Source organism: Cervus elaphus, chromosome 30, assembly GCF_910594005.1.
Source record: "Cervus elaphus chromosome 30, mCerEla1.1, whole genome shotgun sequence".
NCBI classification, from domain to species: Eukaryota; Metazoa; Chordata; class Mammalia; order Artiodactyla; family Cervidae; genus Cervus; species Cervus elaphus.
In genome coordinates, this window is record NC_057844.1 from 68,159,453 (window position 1) to 68,182,271 (window position 22,819).

Genomic DNA, 22,819 nt, shown 5'->3' on the forward strand with positions numbered 1-22,819 from the left:
ATGAAACAATTGCCTTAAATGATATAGCATTTGGTCTGAAGCATAATTTTAGACTGACTCTAAATTCCTTGAAATGTTGTATTATTGGTACATTTTTCATGTGAGTATTGGCATTTCACTTGCTATTTTCTGCTGAGAAAGCTAATATCAGCCATGGTTTAATTTAGTAACAGTTTTTATTCTCTCAAAACTATCTTCTGAATTTCAGAAAACCTCTATTAATCTGTATAGTATAATTAAAGCATGTCTTAAAAAGAACTTTTTTTTTTTTTTATTGAGGAAACAAAGTTTGTTTGGGTTTTAAATCACCCATAATCTCACAATACAGAAGTAAATAATCATAGCTATCACTTTGGAATATTTTCTTCTGATGTTTCTTGTTTCATAAATTCTTGTATGTAATTGATACAATGGTTTCACGTCACTACACAAATAGTTTCTGTTGTCTTAGTCTGGGTTCCCTGAAACTAAATTCTAAGACATGAACTTAAAAAAATGCAGTAGGTTATTTGGGAGGTGGCCCCAGAAAACACAGTTAATGGGGAAGTAAGATAAGAAAGTGAATGAAGGTGGCAAAGATTATATTATCAAGCCAGTTCCCAGGATGCACGACTGGAATACAGTCCTGCTGGGAAACTTTAGGAGACAGTGTGAAGCACAAGCTTCAAGGTTAACTTCCCTGAGTGAGAGAGTTGGGTACTTATACACCAGCTCCTGTCTGTCTGTTGACTGAAGGCCACAGGGGGAGGAGAGCAGAGGAAGACCTTAAATTCCCCAGCACTCCTGGCTGCCTTGTACTTTAGCAGAGCTGACTCTGGTGGCAGACAAAGCCCTCAGGCAGAGATGAAGGAAGTCAGGCTAGTGTGACATGGAAGGAACCGGGGTTTATGGGCAGACACTGACAACATCAACTCACCAGTGTTATTAAAAGCTGACTGTAGAAGAGTCCCCAGTGTGGATGAGTACCTCCTCAAGATTTACGCTCCTGCAGTAACTTCTTTTCCTATTTTCTGTTCCTCCTCATAGCAAAATTTCTCACAGGAGTTATGTGCAACCACTGTCTCCACATCTTCACACACTGTTCTCCGCTCAACATGTTTTATAAGGCTTATATCTCTCACTCTTTAAAACACTACTTTTATTAATTTGCCATAAACCTCCATTTTGCCAAAAACACTTGTTACGCTTGTCATCAACCAGCCTCTCAGAGGCATAGATTCCAGGTCTTCCTTCTAGAAACACTGTCTTCACTTCTGTGACTGCACAATTCTCCCACCTCAGTCTCCTGGGGTGGGTTCTCTACCTGCCAATGGTGGAGGGCCTCAGGACTGAGTCTTTAGTGTTTCCCTCCCTCTCTCACTTTTTTGGTTTGTTTATATGTGTCTTATACCCATAATTAAAATTCTTAAGTATAGGAAAATGTCAACATTTTATAATCTGTTTGGGATAGATATACATTTAAAAAATAAAATTCGTGAATGCTTTTTGCATTCTTCAGATATTTCATGTTAAAAAAAAGAGAGACAAGACTGAGCATTGCAGCCCCACCTGGAATTGACATCTTCAGCCAATGGAGTGCTCACAAATGTTCATCCATGGGGAAGATGGGTTTGTTCAAGTTGTGCTATTGCTCTTAAATTAAAAAAAAAAGGATCTTAAAAAAAAAAGGAGAGAAAATTTTACTAACCAGTTAAGAACACTGATAAAGCCATTAGCAAACCAAAGTACCTTCTGAAAACGTTCACGTCTCCAGCTCTCATTCTTTAGGCAACTTCAGTCTCAAAGAGGAGAACTGAGAACAAGAGGCATCCAAGTTGCCAAAATCATGGGTCCAAACTCATTATTTTTATTCCTAACAGAGACCTCAGATCTTTACTTAAAGCTTGTTAAATCTTAACTTTACAAGGTATGTTAAAACTAGTACAAAGTAAAATATTGTCAGAAGAGCAAAGAGAAGAAAATTTAAAAAAAAGACATGAAAGTTTTAAAAGATAAGCGGTTTCTATTAAATGTATATAAGTAAATCCACAAATTCTTATAACTCTGTTTCATGGGGCCCTGAGAGTATTGTTCCAAATGGCACACTACTCTATGATGGTAATAATACCAAATAATCAATAACGATTGTCATCATACATGTCAACAATAATGATTGTTCCAAATACTCTAAGAATGGGGGTGCATCAGTAACACATTTTAGAAAAAAGCCCATTAAAGACAAGTCAACATTATTTTCTGTTTTAATATAGAAACATAACAGACACTATTTCTATTGTCCATATTATAATGAAATTCTTTATGCAAAAATGTCTTTAAGGATGGGAACTGCAGACACAGTACAGGTTGTAAGCTCTGTTAGCATAGGAAATATACATTTCATTTAGATGCAATTTGCCACTTTTATACCCACAGTTTCCCTGAGGGTGCAGTTGCAAGTAGATTGTCTAAAGACAATGAAGGGAAATCTCTTCTTAGAAAACAAAAAAGAGTTCTAATGTTCTTTATTTTCAGAAAGAGTACTTCAGCTTTTAAAGCGCTAAATGTTCAATAATGCACCTATGCATATGCAAAACACATTAAATGTTAATAGCAAGCAATGCAAATGAATTTTATAAATGTATTTCTTACCTCAAATTATGTTTCACTTAGTTTGACAGAAGTCACATTAAAAATATTTTAATGAAAGTGAAATGGCCCACTGATGGTTATTTGAAAGGGATGGAAAGGAGATTATGATGATAAGTTTGGTAGTGCTTTATAAATTACTTCTTTTTTGGGGGGAGGTCATTCTACTTTATTCATGTACTTTTTTTTTTTTCATTTATTTTTATTAGTTGGAGGCTAATTACTTTACAATATTGTAGTGGGTTTTGTCATACATTGACATGAATCATCCATGGAGTTACATGTATTCCCGATCCTGATCCCCCCTCCCACCTGTCTCTCCACCCGATACCTCTGGATCTTCCCAGTGCACCAGGCCCGAGCACTTGTCTCATGCATCCAACCTGGGCTGGTGATCTGTTTCACTATAGATAATATACATGTTTTGATGCTGTTCTCTCGAAACATTCCACCTTCACCTTCTCCCACAGATAAGGAAGCTGTGGTACATATACACCATGGAATATTACTCAGCTGTTAAAAAGAATTCATTTGAATCAGTTCTAATGAGATGGATGAAACTGGAGCCCATTATACAGAGTGAAGTAAGCCAGAAAGATAAAGAACATTACAGCATACTAACACATATATATGGAATTTAGAAAGATGGTAATGATAACCCTATATGCAAAACAGAAAAAGAGACACAGATGTATAAATTACTTCTTAAAAATTTACAAGAGAAAGGTTAAGTTTGGCCCTCTGCTTTTCTGGATTGTGTTGAAGAAAGCTGTGTCTCTATTAGATGGTGTATAAACCTGTGAAATTCTCTAAGGGGTCGATGGGGGGATATTTTGTTAATATAGACCCTCAGTCTATAACCAGAGAAGGCAATGGCAACCCACTCCAGTACTTTTGCCTGGAGAATCCCATGGACGGAGGAGCCTGGTGGGCTGCAGTCCATGGGGTTGCAAAGAGTCGGACACGACTGACACGACTTAGAAGCAGCAGCAGCAGTCTATAACTTAAAAAAAAAAACAATTCTCTCCATTTCCTGTTTTATAACATTCCACATTTTGGATATATAAAATTCACTAATATGTTACCAGAATTTCATAGATTTTTTTCCTCCCTTTTTCTTCCTTTCCTCCTCTTTGTTTTTTGAAGGGCATGTACAGAGATTTCCCCTAACTCATATCCCCATGCTCCACATCTGCCAATTACCAGCATTCCCCACCAGAGGGATGTGTTGGCAACATCTAATGAATCTACACTGACACATCATGTCCACCAAGCTCCATAGTTTACCTTAGGGTTCACTCTTGGTGTTGTACATTCTGTGAGGTTGGACAAATGTACAATGACATTTCCATCATTTTAGTATCATACATAGTATTTTCTTTCTCCTTAAAAATCCTCTGTGCTCCACCTATTCATCCCTCACCCTTTCCACCACCTGCTAGCAACTACTGATCTTTTCATTGTCTTCATGGTTTTGCCTGTGTGACGATATAATGTAGTGAGACTTACACACTATGTAGCCTTCTCAGACTGGTTTCTTTCCCTTAGTGATAAGCATTTAAGTTTCTTGCATGTGGTGTCCTAACTTGGTAGCTCATTACTTTTTAGTGCTGAATAATATTCCATATCTGGATGGACCAATTTATTTCTCCATTCATTTACTGAAGAGCACTTCAGTGATGATGATTGGTGAACTCCAAATGTTGTAAAATATGATTAAATGTTGGAGAATGAAATGGCAACCCACTCCAGTATCCTTGCCTCAAAAATCCCAAGGACAGAGGAGGCTGGCAGTTTGAAGTTCACGGAGTCACAAAAGAGCTGGACATGACTTACTAAGGAACAACAATAATGGCATTTAAATGTACTATAGGTATTCCATTAACTAAAAAGAAACTATGTCTTTCCCTTCAAAATTAAACATATAATCAACAGACTTACTTCCCATAAGCATCCAAACCAGAGTGAACAGGAAATTCCTTTCTTCTACTTCATGCTCTGTCCATCTTGTGTTAATTGCATGGTCAGTAATATTATCATGTTAATTTTATCCATTTTCTATTCATTTATTTTAAGAAAACCAGGAAAATGTATTAAAACACCCACATGAATCTACCAACAAGTGCTGCTGTAAGCAGGGATGGCTGTTTTCTGGAAACTGACCAAGTAGACTGAGGTGCAGAGATGGGTGGCAATGCTTGATAGCTGAAGGATGAAATTCTAAATGTGAAATTAGAAAAGTGGTTTCAGGATAGCAGAGTAATGGTTCCAGTCCTGTAGGACATACAGAGGTGTGGTAGAAATAGCCTCCCTGGCTGTTTTGATTAACAAGTGAAGGCCTAAGTTTCATGACTGCTGAAAAATGCTAAGTGATGTGCATATACACGCATCATTGTTGGTGCTGCTGCTGTTGCTAAGTCACTTCAGTTGTGGCCGACTCTGTGCGACCCCATAGATGGCAGCCCACCAGGCTCCACAGTCCCTGGGATTCTCCAGGCAAGAACACTGGAGTGGGTTGCCATTTCCCTCTCCAAAGCATGAAAGTGAAAGGGAAGTCACTCAGTCGTGTCTGACTCTTCGAGACCCCATGGACTGCAGCCTACCAGGCTACTCTGTCCATGGGATTTTCCAGGCAAGAATACTGAAGTGGGGTTCCACTGCCTTCTCCGTCATTGCTGTTGAGAAGGGTGCAAACTTTTGGTCCAGGATTTGGTATGAATCTAGAGAGAGTGGCATCTCTTGTGGGATACTAGCAAGCTATACTACCTTGTTGGATTCTGAACTGTGTATGGATACATACATGGGGTTAAATGTATCATTACAGAACAGCTCTTTGAAGAGGTGGCACCTCAGGCTTTCTGACCGAAACCATCATCTTTGGGCCAAAGGCCAGCCACCGTTTCCCACTTGCTTCTTATCTAGAGTTACCACCCGATCTTCTGTCCACAGAGCTATAAAGTGAACCCCATGTCTCATTTTAAATTTTATAATAATCATGTTAAAAAGGAAAAAGGAACTAGTGGAATTGATATTAGGAAGATGTTTTTAAACCTTTGTGCCCAAATAATGTTACTTAAGCACATAATCAAATATAAAGTATTATTAGTGAGACCAACAAATATTTTGTACTGTCTTTGAAATCCATTGTGTCTTTTACACTTACAAGACATCTCATTTGGACCTGCATGCATTTCAAGTTTCAAAACCCACATGTGGATCATGCTACTGTAAAAGCTGAGCCATAAAGAAGGCTGAGTGCCAAAGCACTGATGCTTTCCAAGTGTGGTACTGGAGAAGACTCTTGAGAGTCTGTTGGACTGTAAGAAGGTCAGACCAGTCAATCCTAAGATTATCAACCCTTTATATTCCCTGGAAGGACTGATGCTGAAGCTGAAGCTCTAATACTTTGGCCACCTGATAGGAAAAGCTGACTCACTGGAAAAGACCCTGATGTGGGGAAAGACTGAGGGCCAAAGGAGAATGGCACTGCTGAGGATGAGATGGTCAGGCACCATCACCGAGTCAGTGGCCATGAACTTGAGCAAACTCCGGGAGCTAATGGAGGACAGAGGACCTGGAGTGGTGCAGTCTGTGGGTCACAAAGAGTCAGACGTGGCTTAGCGACTGAACCAAAGCAACCACAAATTGGTCAACCCACAGTATCCAGTATTAGTTAGGACTTCAACAAGTTTCTCTTTAGCATTCTTGAAATATCTCATGTTAAAAGGAGAGGAAAATTTTGCTAATCATTTTGGAACAGGTCTAAAGACATTAGCAAACCAAAGCAGCTACTGACAGAAACATTCATGTCTTCAGCTGTCATCCTTTGGGCAAGTTCAGTCTCACAGAGACAACTGAGGAGAAGAAGCATCTAAGTTGCCTATATCATATGTCCAAACTCATCCGTATTATTCCTAGTAGAAGCCCTCAGATCCTTATTTAAAACCTAATAATTCTTAACTTACAGAGCATCTTAAAAATAATGAAAAATAAAATGATGGCAGAAAAGCAGAGAAGAAATGTACAGACATGAAAGTGTTAAAGGATAAATGGTTGCTATTAAGTGTATGTATATACATTGAAAAACCTAGACAGCATATTAAAAAGCAGAGATGTCACTTTGCCCACAAAGGTGTGTATAGTCAAGCTATAGTTTTTCCAGGAGTCATGAGTTTAAGTGAGTTGGACCATAAAGAAGGCCGAGCACTGAAGAATTGATGCTTTCCAATTGTGGTGTTGGAGAAGACTTGTGAGAGTCCCTTGGATTGCAAGGAGATAAAACTGGCCAATCGTAAAGGAAATCAACCCTGAACATTCATTGGGAAGACTGATGCTGATGCTGAAGATCCGATACCTTGGTCACCTGATCGAAGAGCTGACTCACTGGAAAAGACCCTGATGCTGGGAAAGATTGAGGGCAGGAGGAGACGGGGGCAACATAGGATGAGATGTTGGATGATGTCACTGCTCAATGGACATGAGTTTGAGCAAAATGTAGCAGATAGTGAAGGACAGGAAAGCCTGGGGTGCTGCAGTCCATGGGGTCACAAGGAGTCAAACAGGACTTAGTCACTGAACAACAGCACCAAATATAAATAAGTAAATCCATAAATCTTATACCTGTGTTACATTAGGCTGTTAGAATATTGTTCCAAATGGTACAATACATTATGATGGTAAGGATACCAGCTAATCAATAACGATTGTCATCTTCTGCATACTCTAAGAATGGAGGTACATCAGTCACACATTTTAGAAAAAAGCCAAGCAAAAAAGTCAACAAGTTTTGTGTAAATATTAAGACATAGTGGACTTCATTTCTGTTGTCCACATTATAATGAAAGCCTTTGGACAAAGCATGACTCCAAAGATGGGAATTGCAGACCCAGTACAAGCTGTAAGCTCTGTGAAGGTAGGACACATACATTTCATTTAGATGCAGTTTGCTACTTTTGTACCTACAGCTTCCCTGAGAGTGCAACTGCAAGTGGACTGTCTAAGCAGAATGAAGGGTAGTCTGTTTTCGGAAAACAAAAAAGAATCCTAAATTTCTTAACGTAGAGAAAGAGGGCTTCAGCTTTTAAAGTCCTGTGTGTTCTGTAAGACATCTATGCACATCCAGAAGAGAGACTAAATATTAATAATCAAGCACCACTAGTGAATTAAAAACCAAACTTTGTTTGTTCATTAACTTTTGGCCACGGTGGGCCTTTGTTGCTTTGTGCTGGCTCTTTTCTGCTTGCGGGGACCAGGGGCTACTCTTTGCTGCCTTGTGTAGGCTTCTCATTGCAGGGGCTCTTCTTGTTGCTCTTCTTGCTGGGGAGCACAGGCTGGAGGTGTGCGGACTTCAGTTCTGGCACTACCCAGGCTCAGCAGTTGTGGCTCATGGGCTCAAGAGTGAGGGCTTAGTGGTTGCGGTGCAGGGACTTAGTTCTTGTTGGCATGTATAATTTTCCCAGTCCAGGTATTGAACCTGTGTCCTCTGCACTGGCAAGCAGATTTCTATCCACCATGCCACTAGGGAAATCTGCAAATTAATCTTATAAGTATATTTCTTAGCTCAACTTCAGTTTCTCCTAGCTCCATGGAAGTCACATTTAATAAACCCAGAAATAGAGTTTGATGAAGGAGAAACGGCCCACAGAGGATGATTTGCAAGGGATGGAAAGGAGATTATGAGGATAATTTTGGTCGTGTTTTATAAATTCTTTTTAAAAATTGACAAGAGCAAGGTTAAGTTTGGCCCTCTAGTTTTCTTGATTGTGTTGACGAAAGCTGTGGCCCTAATCAGATCTTGTACAAGCCTGTGAAATTCTCTATGGGGCCGATGGGGGGATATTTGGTTAATATAGACCCTCAGTCTATAACTTAAAAAAATTTCTTCTCCATATCCTATAATATAACACTTCACATTTTGGATATATAAACTTCACCAATATATTACCAGCATTTCATAGATTGTTTTTTTGCTTTTCCTTCTTTTGTGTGTTCTTTTCCTTGAGGGGCTTGTGCAGAGTTTTCCCCTTATCCGTGTCCCCACATGCCACAGCCACCAATTACCAGCGTCCCCCACCAGAGTGAGAGATCGGCTCCATCCAGTGAATCTACACTGACTCATCAATGTCCCCCAAACACCGTGGTTTACATTAGGGTTCACTCTTGGTGTTGTGCGTTCTATGAGGCTGGACAAATGTACAGTGACATTACCATAATTTTGGTATTATACAGAACATTTTCTTTGTCCCAGAGGAAGAAGGATCCTCTGTCTTCCACGTATTCATCTCTCAGCCCCACCATCACCTGCTGGCAACTATGGATCTTTTCATTGTCCTTCACTTGGTAATAGCATTTAAGTTTCCTCCTGTTGGTTTTGTGACTTCACAACTTGTTTCTTTTTAGTGTGGAATAATAGTCCATATCTGGATAGATCAGTTTATTTCTCCATTTACTTAGTGGATATCATCTTGGTCACTTCCAAATTTTGTCAAATATCATTAAATGTGCTATTGGCAGTCCATGAATTAAAAAAGAAACAGAAACAAGCTGTTTCTTTCCCTTCAAATTAAACATATAATCAACAGGCTCACTTCCCATGAGCATCCAAACCAGAGTGAACAGGAGCCTCCTTTCCTCTAACTCATGCTCTGTCCATCTTGTGTTAATTGCACTGTCGGTAATATCATCATGTTAATTTTATCCATCTTCTATTCATTTATTTTAAGGAAACCAGGAAAATGTATTAAAACGCCCACATGAATCTACCAACAAGTGCTGCTGTAAGCAGGGATGGCTGTTTTCTGGAAACTGACCAAGTAGACTGAGGTGCAGAGATGGGTGGCAATGCTTGATAGCCGAAGGATGAAATTCTAAATGTGAAATAAGAAAAGTGGTTTCAAGATAGCAGAGTAACGGTTACAGTCCTGTAGGACATACAGAGGTGTGGTAGAAATAGCCTCCCTGGCTGTTTTGATTAACAAGTGAAGGCCTAAGTTTCATGACTGCTGAAAAATGCTAAGTGATGTGCATATACACACATCATTGTTGGTGAGAGGGGTGCAAACTTTTGGTCCAGAATTTGGTACCACTCTCTCTAGAGAGAGTGGCATCTCTTGTGGGATACTAGCAAGCTATACTACCTTGCTGGATTCTGAACTGTGTATGGATACATACATGGGGTTAAATGTATCATTACAGAACAGCTCTTTGAAGAGGTGGCACCTCAGGCTTTCTGACCGAAACCATCATCTTTGGGCCAAAGGCCAGCCACCGTTTCCCACTTGCTTCTTATCTAGAGTTACCACCCGATCTTCTGTCCACAGAGCTATAAAGTGAACCCCATGTCTCATTTTAAATTTTATAATAATCATGTTAAAAAGGAAAAAGGAACTAGTGGAATTGATATTAGGAAGATGTTTTTAAACCTTTGTGCCCAAATAATGTTACTTAAGCACATAATCAAATATAAAGTATTATTAGTGAGACCAACAAATATTTTGTACTGTCTTTGAAATCCATTGTGTCTTTTACACTTACAAGACATCTCATTTGGACCTGCATGCATTTCAAGTTTCAAAACCCACATGTGGATCATGCTACTGTAAAAGCTGAGCCATAAAGAAGGCTGAGTGCCAAAGCACTGATGCTTTCCAAGTGTGGTACTGGAGAAGACTCTTGAGAGTCTGTTGGACTGTAAGAAGGTCAGACCAGTCAATCCTAAGATTATCAACCCTTTATATTCCCTGGAAGGACTGATGCTGAAGCTGAAGCTCTAATACTTTGGCCACCTGATAGGAAAAGCTGACTCACTGGAAAAGACCCTGATGTGGGGAAAGACTGAGGGCCAAAGGAGAATGGCACTGCTGAGGATGAGATGGTCAGGCACCATCACCGAGTCAGTGGCCATGAACTTGAGCAAACTCCGGGAGCTAATGGAGGACAGAGGACCTGGAGTGGTGCAGTCTGTGGGTCACAAAGAGTCAGACGTGGCTTAGCGACTGAACCAAAGCAACCACAAATTGGTCAACCCACAGTATCCAGTATTAGTTAGGACTTCAACAAGTTTCTCTTTAGCATTCTTGAAATATCTCATGTTAAAAGGAGAGGAAAATTTTGCTAATCATTTTGGAACAGGTCTAAAGACATTAGCAAACCAAAGCAGCTACTGACAGAAACATTCATGTCTTCAGCTGTCATCCTTTGGGCAAGTTCAGTCTCACAGAGACAACTGAGGAGAAGAAGCATCTAAGTTGCCTATATCATATGTCCAAACTCATCCGTATTATTCCTAGTAGAAGCCCTCAGATCCTTATTTAAAACCTAATAATTCTTAACTTACAGAGCATCTTAAAAATAATGAAAAATAAAATGATGGCAGAAAAGCAGAGAAGAAATGTACAGACATGAAAGTGTTAAAGGATAAATGGTTGCTATTAAGTGTATGTATATACATTGAAAAACCTAGACAGCATATTAAAAAGCAGAGATGTCACTTTGCCCACAAAGGTGTGTATAGTCAAGCTATAGTTTTTCCAGGAGTCATGAGTTTAAGTGAGTTGGACCATAAAGAAGGCCGAGCACTGAAGAATTGATGCTTTCCAATTGTGGTGTTGGAGAAGACTTGTGAGAGTCCCTTGGATTGCAAGGAGATAAAACTGGCCAATCGTAAAGGAAATCAACCCTGAACATTCATTGGGAAGACTGATGCTGATGCTGAAGATCCGATACCTTGGTCACCTGATCGAAGAGCTGACTCACTGGAAAAGACCCTGATGCTGGGAAAGATTGAGGGCAGGAGGAGACGGGGGCAACATAGGATGAGATGTTGGATGATGTCACTGCTCAATGGACATGAGTTTGAGCAAAATGTAGCAGATAGTGAAGGACAGGAAAGCCTGGGGTGCTGCAGTCCATGGGGTCACAAGGAGTCAAACAGGACTTAGTCACTGAACAACAGCACCAAATATAAATAAGTAAATCCATAAATCTTATACCTGTGTTACATTAGGCTGTTAGAATATTGTTCCAAATGGTACAATACATTATGATGGTAAGGATACCAGCTAATCAATAACGATTGTCATCTTCTGCATACTCTAAGAATGGAGGTACATCAGTCACACATTTTAGAAAAAAGCCAAGCAAAAAAGTCAACAAGTTTTGTGTAAATATTAAGACATAGTGGACTTCATTTCTGTTGTCCACATTATAATGAAAGCCTTTGGACAAAGCATGACTCCAAAGATGGGAATTGCAGACCCAGTACAAGCTGTAAGCTCTGTGAAGGTAGGACACATACATTTCATTTAGATGCAGTTTGCTACTTTTGTACCTACAGCTTCCCTGAGAGTGCAACTGCAAGTGGACTGTCTAAGCAGAATGAAGGGTAGTCTGTTTTCGGAAAACAAAAAAGAATCCTAAATTTCTTAACGTAGAGAAAGAGGGCTTCAGCTTTTAAAGTCCTGTGTGTTCTGTAAGACATCTATGCACATCCAGAAGAGAGACTAAATATTAATAATCAAGCACCACTAGTGAATTAAAAACCAAACTTTGTTTGTTCATTAACTTTTGGCCACGGTGGGCCTTTGTTGCTTTGTGCTGGCTCTTTTCTGCTTGCGGGGACCAGGGGCTACTCTTTGCTGCCTTGTGTAGGCTTCTCATTGCAGGGGCTCTTCTTGTTGCTCTTCTTGCTGGGGAGCACAGGCTGGAGGTGTGCGGACTTCAGTTCTGGCACTACCCAGGCTCAGCAGTTGTGGCTCATGGGCTCAAGAGTGAGGGCTTAGTGGTTGCGGTGCAGGGACTTAGTTCTTGTTGGCATGTATAATTTTCCCAGTCCAGGTATTGAACCTGTGTCCTCTGCACTGGCAAGCAGATTTCTATCCACCATGCCACTAGGGAAATCTGCAAATTAATCTTATAAGTATATTTCTTAGCTCAACTTCAGTTTCTCCTAGCTCCATGGAAGTCACATTTAATAAACCCAGAAATAGAGTTTGATGAAGGAGAAACGGCCCACAGAGGATGATTTGCAAGGGATGGAAAGGAGATTATGAGGATAATTTTGGTCGTGTTTTATAAATTCTTTTTAAAAATTGACAAGAGCAAGGTTAAGTTTGGCCCTCTAGTTTTCTTGATTGTGTTGACGAAAGCTGTGGCCCTAATCAGATCTTGTACAAGCCTGTGAAATTCTCTATGGGGCCGATGGGGGGATATTTGGTTAATATAGACCCTCAGTCTATAACTTAAAAAAATTTCTTCTCCATATCCTATAATATAACACTTCACATTTTGGATATATAAACTTCACCAATATATTACCAGCATTTCATAGATTGTTTTTTTGCTTTTCCTTCTTTTGTGTGTTCTTTTCCTTGAGGGGCTTGTGCAGAGTTTTCCCCTTATCCGTGTCCCCACATGCCACAGCCACCAATTACCAGCGTCCCCCACCAGAGTGAGAGATCGGCTCCATCCAGTGAATCTACACTGACTCATCAATGTCCCCCAAACACCGTGGTTTACATTAGGGTTCACTCTTGGTGTTGTGCGTTCTATGAGGCTGGACAAATGTACAGTGACATTACCATAATTTTGGTATTATACAGAACATTTTCTTTGTCCCAGAGGAAGAAGGATCCTCTGTCTTCCACGTATTCATCTCTCAGCCCCACCATCACCTGCTGGCAACTATGGATCTTTTCATTGTCCTTCACTTGGTAATAGCATTTAAGTTTCCTCCTGTTGGTTTTGTGACTTCACAACTTGTTTCTTTTTAGTGTGGAATAATAGTCCATATCTGGATAGATCAGTTTATTTCTCCATTTACTTAGTGGATATCATCTTGGTCACTTCCAAATTTTGTCAAATATCATTAAATGTGCTATTGGCAGTCCATGAATTAAAAAAGAAACAGAAACAAGCTGTTTCTTTCCCTTCAAATTAAACATATAATCAACAGGCTCACTTCCCATGAGCATCCAAACCAGAGTGAACAGGAGCCTCCTTTCCTCTAACTCATGCTCTGTCCATCTTGTGTTAATTGCACTGTCGGTAATATCATCATGTTAATTTTATCCATCTTCTATTCATTTATTTTAAGGAAACCAGGAAAATGTATTAAAACGCCCACATGAATCTACCAACAAGTGCTGCTGTAAGCAGGGACGGCTGTTTTCTGGAAACTGACCAAGTAGACTGAGGTGCAGAGATGGGTGGCAATGCTTGATAGCCGAAGGATGAAATTCTAAATGTGAAATAAGAAAAGTGGTTTCAAGATAGCAGAGTAACGGTTACAGTCCTGTAGGACATACAGAGGTGTGGTAGAAATAGCCTCCCTGGCTGTTTTGATTAACAAGTGAAGGCCTAAGTTTCATGACTGCTGAAAAATGCTAAGTGATGTGCATATACACACATCATTGTTGGTGAGAGGGGTGCAAACTTTTGGTCCAGAATTTGGTACCACTCTCTCTAGAGAGAGTGGCATCTCTTGTGGGATACTAGCAAGCTATACTATCTTGTTGGATTCTGAACTGTGTATGGATACATACATGCGGTTAAATGTATCATTACAGAACAGCTTCTTTGATGAAATTTGACCTGATACTTTCTGACTAGAACTACTATGTTGGGACCGAAGGCCAGTTACCCTTCCCAGTTGCTTCTTATCTAATATTGGTACCTGTTGTTAGAACCTTAATATATACATAGAATTATATATCTTAGAATTTTAGTGAAAAATAAATTGAACCACATCTGAAATTTAAAAATTTTTACTACCTATATTCAAACACAGAAAAAGAAAATTTAAACTTAATAGTGTTTAAACCAACATGTGCAAAATTATATTATTTTCCATGTAGTAAATGTAAACGTCACTGACATAAGGAAATATTGTATACCATCTTCAAAAGCTCTTTGTGTTTTACCATTATTGCATATCTCAGTTTTGAGTAGACATACTTCAAGTGGTCAGCATCCTATTGTGAGTAGTGCTCCTGTGTTCCATAAGCAGAGTGTATTGTATCCTAAACTCATTCAATAACTTTATGAAATATAAATTATATTATTATATAGTGTATCGATTTTGTAAGTTTTAAAAATGTAAATTATTATATTACAGTTAGGATTTTTATGACTGCAAGCTACCATATTCTTCAACTCTTAGAACACTTCTGTTAGGTGTCTTAATTAGGCCTCCCAGAAACTCTGAGACAAGGATTTGAGTGAATGGAGTTAATTTAGAAGTGATCCCAGGAAACATTTGTAGGAAGTGGAGAAGTGAGACAGAGAATGATATTAAATCACTAAAAAGTGTGTTAACAAGGAAGTTACTGTTTGGGTTGCTGGACTCCTTCCTGCAGGGTCACCCTGGGAGACAGAATTGTTCCAACTGATAGGCAAAGGTACTGGGGCATTTATCTACCCACTCCCCATCCATCATTATTTGAGGGCTGAATCCAGGTGTTTTGACTTGTCTTGCATATGTCCCCAGTGTGCTCCCACAGTCAGAAAAAGGCTCTTCAGCAGAGAGCTGCAGATAAGCAGTGAGTTGCCTAAATTTTGAATGAATGTCAGAGGACAGGAGCTGGAAAGTGACAGTTTCCACTCCAGCTTCTTCTTCTGCTCCATGTCACACCAGCCAACGAGGGATCCCCTTAGCATCAGGAGCCCCAGAGACTTGATGCGACCAAGACTCTCCGCTACACCACAGGTGCAGTTCACTTATATATTCCTAGCTCCTGGAACAGTTGACTGTATGACTTTCCCTTCAATACCTGCTTTATTCTTTCAGGCATCTCCACATAAATGGGGCATATGGCTACTAGCATCATTTGGTCATATCCTGATAACTCCCTCATTAGACATGAAAGAGAGGCCTTTCCTTTTCTAACTTCAGGAAAAGAAACAAAGATTCTCAAGGAGGAAAATAAGTTAGTCTGGTGTGGTCCACGAGGTTACTTCTGTGCCAAACCCTCTGGACAAAAACATGGTATATTATGAGTGGCTATATTTGATTTGAGGGCTGACTCCTGAGCTTACAGAGGTGGATAGATTGATAGAAGTTGCAGTAACAAAGAACTTGTTACTATATTCAGAACTGTGGATATTCACTGGAGTATATTTAAATTCTGAATGTCATCTCTCCTATGTGCCTTGGTAGAAAAATGCTTGAGGATCAGCACTGTCTTAACTGAAATATTTTGTTAATAGTACCACTCTTATACCTGGGCTTTCTAGGTGGCTTGGTGGTAAAGAGTCTAATTGACACTTTTAGGAGACTTAGGAGACAGGGGTTCAGTCCACGGGTTGGGAAGATCCCCTGGTGAAGGCAATGGCAACCCACTCCAGTATTCTTGCCTGGAAAATCCCATAGACAGAGGAGCCTGACAGGCTACAGTCCATGTAGTTGCAAAGAGTTGGACACAATTGTAAACCTACTCTAGATTTAACTGCTTGTTTGACTTTTTGACAGGATCCTTTAGACCATTTAATAATTGATAGATTGCACAGATACAAATTTGTATCATGTGTCCCTGAAATTTGTTTGGGAATGAATTGTCAAGTCCAACAAGATTGAATCTCTCCTTAGAAGTTGTCTCATTATCCTCACGAGAGTCAGTGTTTGCCTCAACTAACTCAGCATAATGTTTTCAGTGTTCATCTATGTTGTAGTATACATCAGGATGTCTATCTTGTCAAATAATATTCCATTGCATGTAATATCACATTTTATTTATCCACTCATCAGTTGATGTACACATGGTTCTGCACACCCCTGGTATACCTTTTGACTCTTTTTGAATAATGCTACTATCACTTTGTATCAAGGTTTTTGTATAGACATACATTTTCATTTATCTTGGGTAGAAAACTAGAAGTAGTATTCCTAGGTTATATGGTACCTTTGTGGCTGTACTATTTTACATTCCTACCAGTGATGTATGAGGGTTCCAGTTTCTCTACATCCTGTCCACTTGCTATTGTCTTTTTAGTTATAGTACTGAACCATTTAAGATCAGTCATTGTTCAGTCGCTCAGTCATGTCCGACTCTTTGAAACTCTATGGACTGCATCACACCAGGCTTCCCTGTCTTTTACCATCTCCCAGAGCTTGCTCCAACTCATATCCATTGAGTTGGTCCATTAACGTCAGTAAACAAGTGCAGATAGAGGCCTTATGACATCGTCCCTATGTTTATAAGCTTGTGCCTGGCCTAGTGGTCATGTGCCTAGAAGCCCTTCATTTGTTCAATGGATGAAAAAAATAAAAACCATATTTTCTTGTATATTGCCTTAAAACCTAACATTTTTTACAAAGTGCATTCACAATTTCTGAGGCTTACAATAACCCTGTAGGAAGTAGGAAAAATACGGGTTTCTCATTTTTTTTTAATTTTTTTTTTTTTTGTGATTTGAATTTACCTGATTGCTTTTTTTTTTTTTCATTTATTTTTATTAGTTGGAGGCCAACCAACTAATTGCAGTGGGTTTTGTCATACATTGACATGAATCAGCCATGGAGTTACATGTATTCCCCATCCCGATCCCCCCTCCTACCTCCCTCTCCACCCGATTCCTCTTGGTCTTCCCAGTGCACCAGGCTCAGGCGCTTGTCTCATGCATCCCACCTGGGCTGGTGATCTGTTTCACTATAGATAATGTTCATGCTGTTCTCTCGAAACATCCCACCCTCGCCTTCTCCCACAGAGTCCAAAAGTCTGTTCTGTACATCTGTGTCTCTTTTTCTGTTTTGCATATAGGGTTATCATTACCATCTTTCTAAATTCCATATATATGTGTTAGTATTCTGTAATGTTCCTTATCTTTCTGGCTTACTTCACTCTGTATAATGGGCTCCAGTTTCATCCATCTCATTAGAACTGATTCAAATGAATTCTTTTTAATGGCTGAGTAATATTCCATGGTGTATATGTACCACAGCTTCCTTATCCATTCGTCTGCTGATGGGCATCTAGGTTGCTTCCCTGTCCTGGCTATTATAAACAGTGCTGCAATGAACATTGGGGTGCACGTGTCTCTTTCAGACCTGGTTTCCTCAGTGTGTATGCCCAGAAGTGGGATTGCTGGGTCATACGGCAGTTCTATTTCCAGTTTCTTAAGAAATCTCCACACTGTTCTCCATAGTGGCTGTACTAGTTTGCATTCCCACCAACAGTGTAAGAGGGTTCCCTTTTCTCCACACCCTCTCCAACATTTATTGCCTGTAGACTTTTGGATAGCAGCCATCTTGACTGGAGTGTAATGGTACCTCATTGTGGTTTTGGTTTGCATTTCTCTGATAATGAGTGATGTTGAGCATCTCTTCATGTGTTTGTTAGCCATCTGTATGTCTTCTTTGGAGAAATGTCTGTTTAGATCTTTGGCCCATTTTTTGATTGGGTCATTTATTTTTCTGGAATTGAGCTGCAGGAGCTGCTTATATATTTTTGAGATTAATCCTTTGCCTGTTTCTTCATTTGCTATTATTTTCTCCCAATCTGAGGTCTGTCTTTTCACCTTACTTATAGTATCCTTTGTTGTGCAAAAGCTTTTAAGTTTCATTAGGCCCCATTTGTTTATTTTTGCTTTTATTTCCAATATTCTGGGAGGTGGGTCATAGAAGATCCTGCTGTGATTCATGTTGGAGAGTGTTTTGCCTATGTTCTCCTCTAGGAGTTTTATAGTTTCTGGTCTTACATTTAGATCTTTAATCCACTTTGAGTTTATTTTTGTGTATGGTGTTAGAAAGTGTTCTAGTTTCATTCTTTTACAAGTGGTTGACCAGTTTTCCCAGCACCACTTGTTAAAGAGGTTGTCTTTTTTCCATTGTATATCCTTGCCTCCTTTGTCAAAGATAAGGTGTCCATAGGTTCGTGGATTTATCTCTGGGCTTTCTATTCTGTTCCATTGATCTATATTTCTGTCTTTGTGCCAGTACCATATTGTCTTGATGACTGTGGCTTTGTGACAGAGCCTGAAGTCAGGCAGGTTGATTCCTCCAGTTCCATTCTTCTTTCTCAAGATTGCTTTGGCTATTTGAGGTCTTTTTGTATTTCCATACAAATTGTGAAATTCTTTGGTCTAGTTCTGTGAAGAATATCATTGGTAGCTTGATAGGGATTGCCTTGAATCTATAGATTGCTTTGGGTAGAATAGCCATTTTGACAATATTGATTCTTCCAATCCATGAACACGGTATATTTCTCCATCTGTTTGTGTCCTCTTTGATTTCTTTCATCAGTGTTTTATAGTTTTCTATGTATAGGTCTTTTGTTTCTTTAGGTAGATATACTCCTAAGTATTTTATTCTTTTTGTTGCAATGGTGAATGGTATTGTTTCCTTAATTTCTCTTTCTGTTATCTCACTGTTAGTGTATAGGAATGCAAGGGATTTCTGTGTGTTAATTTTATATCCTGCAACTTTGCTATATTCATTGATTAGCTCTAGTAATTTTCTGGTAGAGTCGTTAGGGTTTTCTATGTAGAGGATCATGTCATCTGCAAACAGTGAGAGTTTCACTTCTTCTTTTCCTATCTGGATTCCTTTTACTTCTTTTTCTGCTCTGATTGCTGTGGCCAAAACTTCCAACACTATGTTGAATAGTAGTGGTGAGAGTGGGCACCCTTGTCTTGTTCCTGATTTCAGGGGAAATGCTTTCAATTTTTCACCATTGAGGGTGATGCTTGCTGTGGGTTTGTCATATATAGCTTTTATTATGTTGAGGTATGTTCCTTCTGGGTTTCTCATTTTAGACCTGAGAAATTTAGGTAACAAGCAAAACATCAAGATCTCTGGTCTCTGGCTTCACATCCAGTCTTCTCTGTACAATTCAACACTGGTTCTCAATATCTCTACTAAAAAGCATATTAGTTAATGTTCAGAAAAAATTTTAAGATGTTTCAAAAGATCCTAATTTAAAAAAAGAGAAGAGAATGGACTGAGTGTATTTAGTAGTTTGCAGAGGGCTAATTATGATCGTGTGATAGTAGTGGGGACTGGAGACAACAGTCTGGGGCAGTCTGACAAGGGAAGTCACTAAACTTCCAACTTCAGCAAGAAATTTCTTCATCTTTTAAGTAGAACTAGTAGTATTTACAGGGCTGGAAAATGTAGGCAATGTCAAAGAGAACATCAAAAAGACAGTAAATCAGAGGTGAGGACTGACTATAAAGGTTGTAGATTGTGTTATCTGAGAAACAACTAGCATCAGAAAGCAAGTAATTGAAAAATTACAAATTTCAGCTTTAATTGTCTTCCTTTTTGTAACAGAAAATTTCAAACATGCATGAAATATCAAGAAAACCCCATGATATGCCCATTAATTTAAAATTATCAACATTTTGCCATTCTTATACATTTGACTTAAAAAGTATTTGAATGCATTAAGGCCTTCCTCAAAAGCCATTTTCCTCCAAGCTTTATTGAGGTACAACTGAGAGTCAATAATTGTATATAGTTAGGTTGTAGTCTGAGGACTAGATACATGTATACATTGTGAAATGTAAGCACACTTCACACTTTATCCATTTTCCCTTTTTTTTTCTTTTTTATCTTGAAAATACTTAAGATATACTCTCTTGGAAAATTAAAAGCATGCAGTACTGTATTTTTAACTCCTATACATTAGTTCTATAGAACTTGTTCATTTTTGAATGGCTGAAGCTAAAAGCCATTTTTAATAACAATGTTTTAGCCAAGGCAGATGGGCAATTATCAAAGAATAATAAAGTGATCTGGTTATAAGCCCCACACACTTTGATCTTTCTTCATTTAGGGTGAAAGGGAAGGGAAGCTGCTGAGCTAGTAAGACAGCCACACAAATAACTAAAGATTTGAGTAAGAGCCCAAGATCTTATTCTTTCAGTTCTGAAGTCATTCATTCAAACAGCATATTCTAGACAATTTTCACACACACTGTCTACCCACCAGTGAGACAGACCATGCTGGAATCTCACTTGAGTCTAAATCAGGATTCATCATTCACTGATTTGAAGACCTTGGACAAGTGCTGTCCTTGAGCCTCATTTTTCTCATCTGTAAAGTAGTGATGATACTACTTTCTTGAATAGGGCATTGTTAGAGTTAAAAATGAGGTAAGGCCCCCAGAAAAGCATACGGCCTGTGCTCTATAACATATGTCACTCTTATTCTGCCAGTCCCTGAGCTCATGATGAAAGAAATCATAAGGCAGCCTCTCTCTCCCCATATTCTCCTTTCCCAATCCAAGAGGGAAGCAAAAACTCACAGAGATCCCCACACACAATACAACATGTGAGATGCCAAAAGCCTTTCCCAATAACTTCATGAATTCATCTTCCAAAATCATTTGAGCTTTTCTAACCTTCTGTTAACTTTTCCTTAGGTGTTTGTAGCTCAACAAACAAACTGTGTTAAACCCTGCTGTTGTTTGAGGTCAAGTGCTTGGCCATAAATTGTGTATAACCCAAGTTACTAAGCTGGAGGCAAAGTGAGGCCAAACAAACCAAAACATAGGAGTTCAAAGCAGAGAAAGATTTACTGTAAGGGCCAAAGCAAGGAGTACAGGCAGCTCATGCTCAAAAGATCTGAACTCTCTGATGGATTTCAGGGGAGGCTCTTTAAAAGCACAGTGAGGGGGAGAGTCCATGGTGTGTGATCAGCTACTGCTCTATTCTTTGATTGGTAACAAAGCTAGTTTAGCATCATCAATCCTTAGGCCCCCACCGGTCAGGGTTTTTGCAGTTAACTGCACCTGGTGGGGATTTTAGCAAAACAACTCAAGATATGCATCAGACAGTGTTACTGGGTTCTTCAGGGAGGAACTATAGACTGTTGTATGGCTGATCTACTGTTTAAATATTTTTTGAAAATATGTTCACATTCTTTTAATCATTAATCCACACTTTGCTGGAGTCTGAAGTCAGGTGAGTAGGTTGGGGCGTCTGGGAGGACCCGGTGTGGCGGGTAATTCACTTACCCACCTCTATCAGCTGCCCTCATGGCCTTGCCTTCCACCTGCGTGGCTCCTTGCAGTGTCCTCCCTAGCCTGGGCGTGGGGGTTGGGGGGCGCCCCCATGGCTCCCGCCCCGGGCACTCCTCAGCTGTGGCAGAGGCGCGTAGCGGGCGACCTGGAGGGAGGGCGGGGCCCGACGGGCAGCTGGCACTCCACTCCCAGAGACGCAGGTGGTTCTCAGTTCGCGCCAAGCAGACCGGAGAGGCGGCCAGGTTCCCAACGTCTCTGTCGGGCCCTACGGGAACAGCGGCAGCGACTGCAAGGACCGCCACGACCCGCACCGCACCCTCGGCCAGCAAGATGTTGCAGGTGTTCCCGGAGGGGAAGCCCAACCCGCTGCAGGATGCGAACCTCTGCTCACGCCTGGTATTCTGGTGAGCGCCCTGCCTGAGCTGAGATGCGCGGCCGAGCCTAACGCTGCAGGCGCTTTTCCCCGCACCGAGGGTCGGGACGAGGGGGCACTTTCCGCTGGCGCTCCTACTGCCCGCCTTCTTGCTTTTGGTGGAGCCCTCCCACGCCGGCGGCGTGATTTCTGCCTGCGCCTGGGCGCGCGAGGCGGGCGGGAACCTGTCGGAGGTGGGGAGGGTGCCAGGGCCCTGGTGGCTGGGGCGCATCTCTTTCTACTCGAAGCCCCGCTCGCCTCCAGTGCCCGGGAGCGGGAGGCTGGGACACTGCCCTGGGAGAGTCACCGCTCAGCTGGTGAAGGACTGGATTCCCACACTCCATCCTTAGCCGGCTTCCCCAGTTAGAGCTCCGGATCTCACAGTTGTGAACTAAGGTTGCACTCGTTTACCCTCCAAGCAAGCAGTTTATGAACAGCTTCCTTTATCTAATTAGTGCCCTGGACTGTTGTCACCTTCCAGTAATGTCCCCACCTTTCCCCATATTCCTTAGGTGACAGCTGAGTTCCAACTTCACCGGGCCCCTACTTCCCTGTGTCTATGACCATGTCTCCCTCTCTCCCGGTACACCTGTTACTGTACATCCCGGTATTTGGTTGTGGCAAATTTCATGTGGGTGAAAAACAGTTATTTTGTATTTAACGAATGCAAACAGTATTCTTGGACACATTTTGCCTTTGCCTGGGACACACAGCCCCGACTGAAGAATGTATTTGGCCAGCCGCTTTTCTTAATTTGGAGTAGGAAATGGCAACCCACTCCAGTGTTCTTGCTTGGAGAATCCCATGGACAGGGAAGCCTGTCCAT

The 22,819-nt window shown here is 40.4% G+C and overlaps 1 protein-coding gene across 1 annotated transcript in view; it reads left to right on the top strand.

Moving 5' to 3' along the window:
* The first annotated feature begins 21,905 nt into the window (after positions 1-21,905).
* The window catches only part of LOC122687097 (ATP-binding cassette sub-family C member 4-like), a 330,146-nt gene continuing 329,232 nt past the window's right edge, over positions 21,906-22,819 (top strand). The window contains exon 1 of the mRNA XM_043892537.1: positions 21,906-21,985. Coding sequence (XP_043748472.1) covers positions 21,912-21,985 — 74 coding nt within the window. The 5' untranslated portion in view covers positions 21,906-21,911. The remainder of the gene's footprint in view (positions 21,986-22,819) is intronic.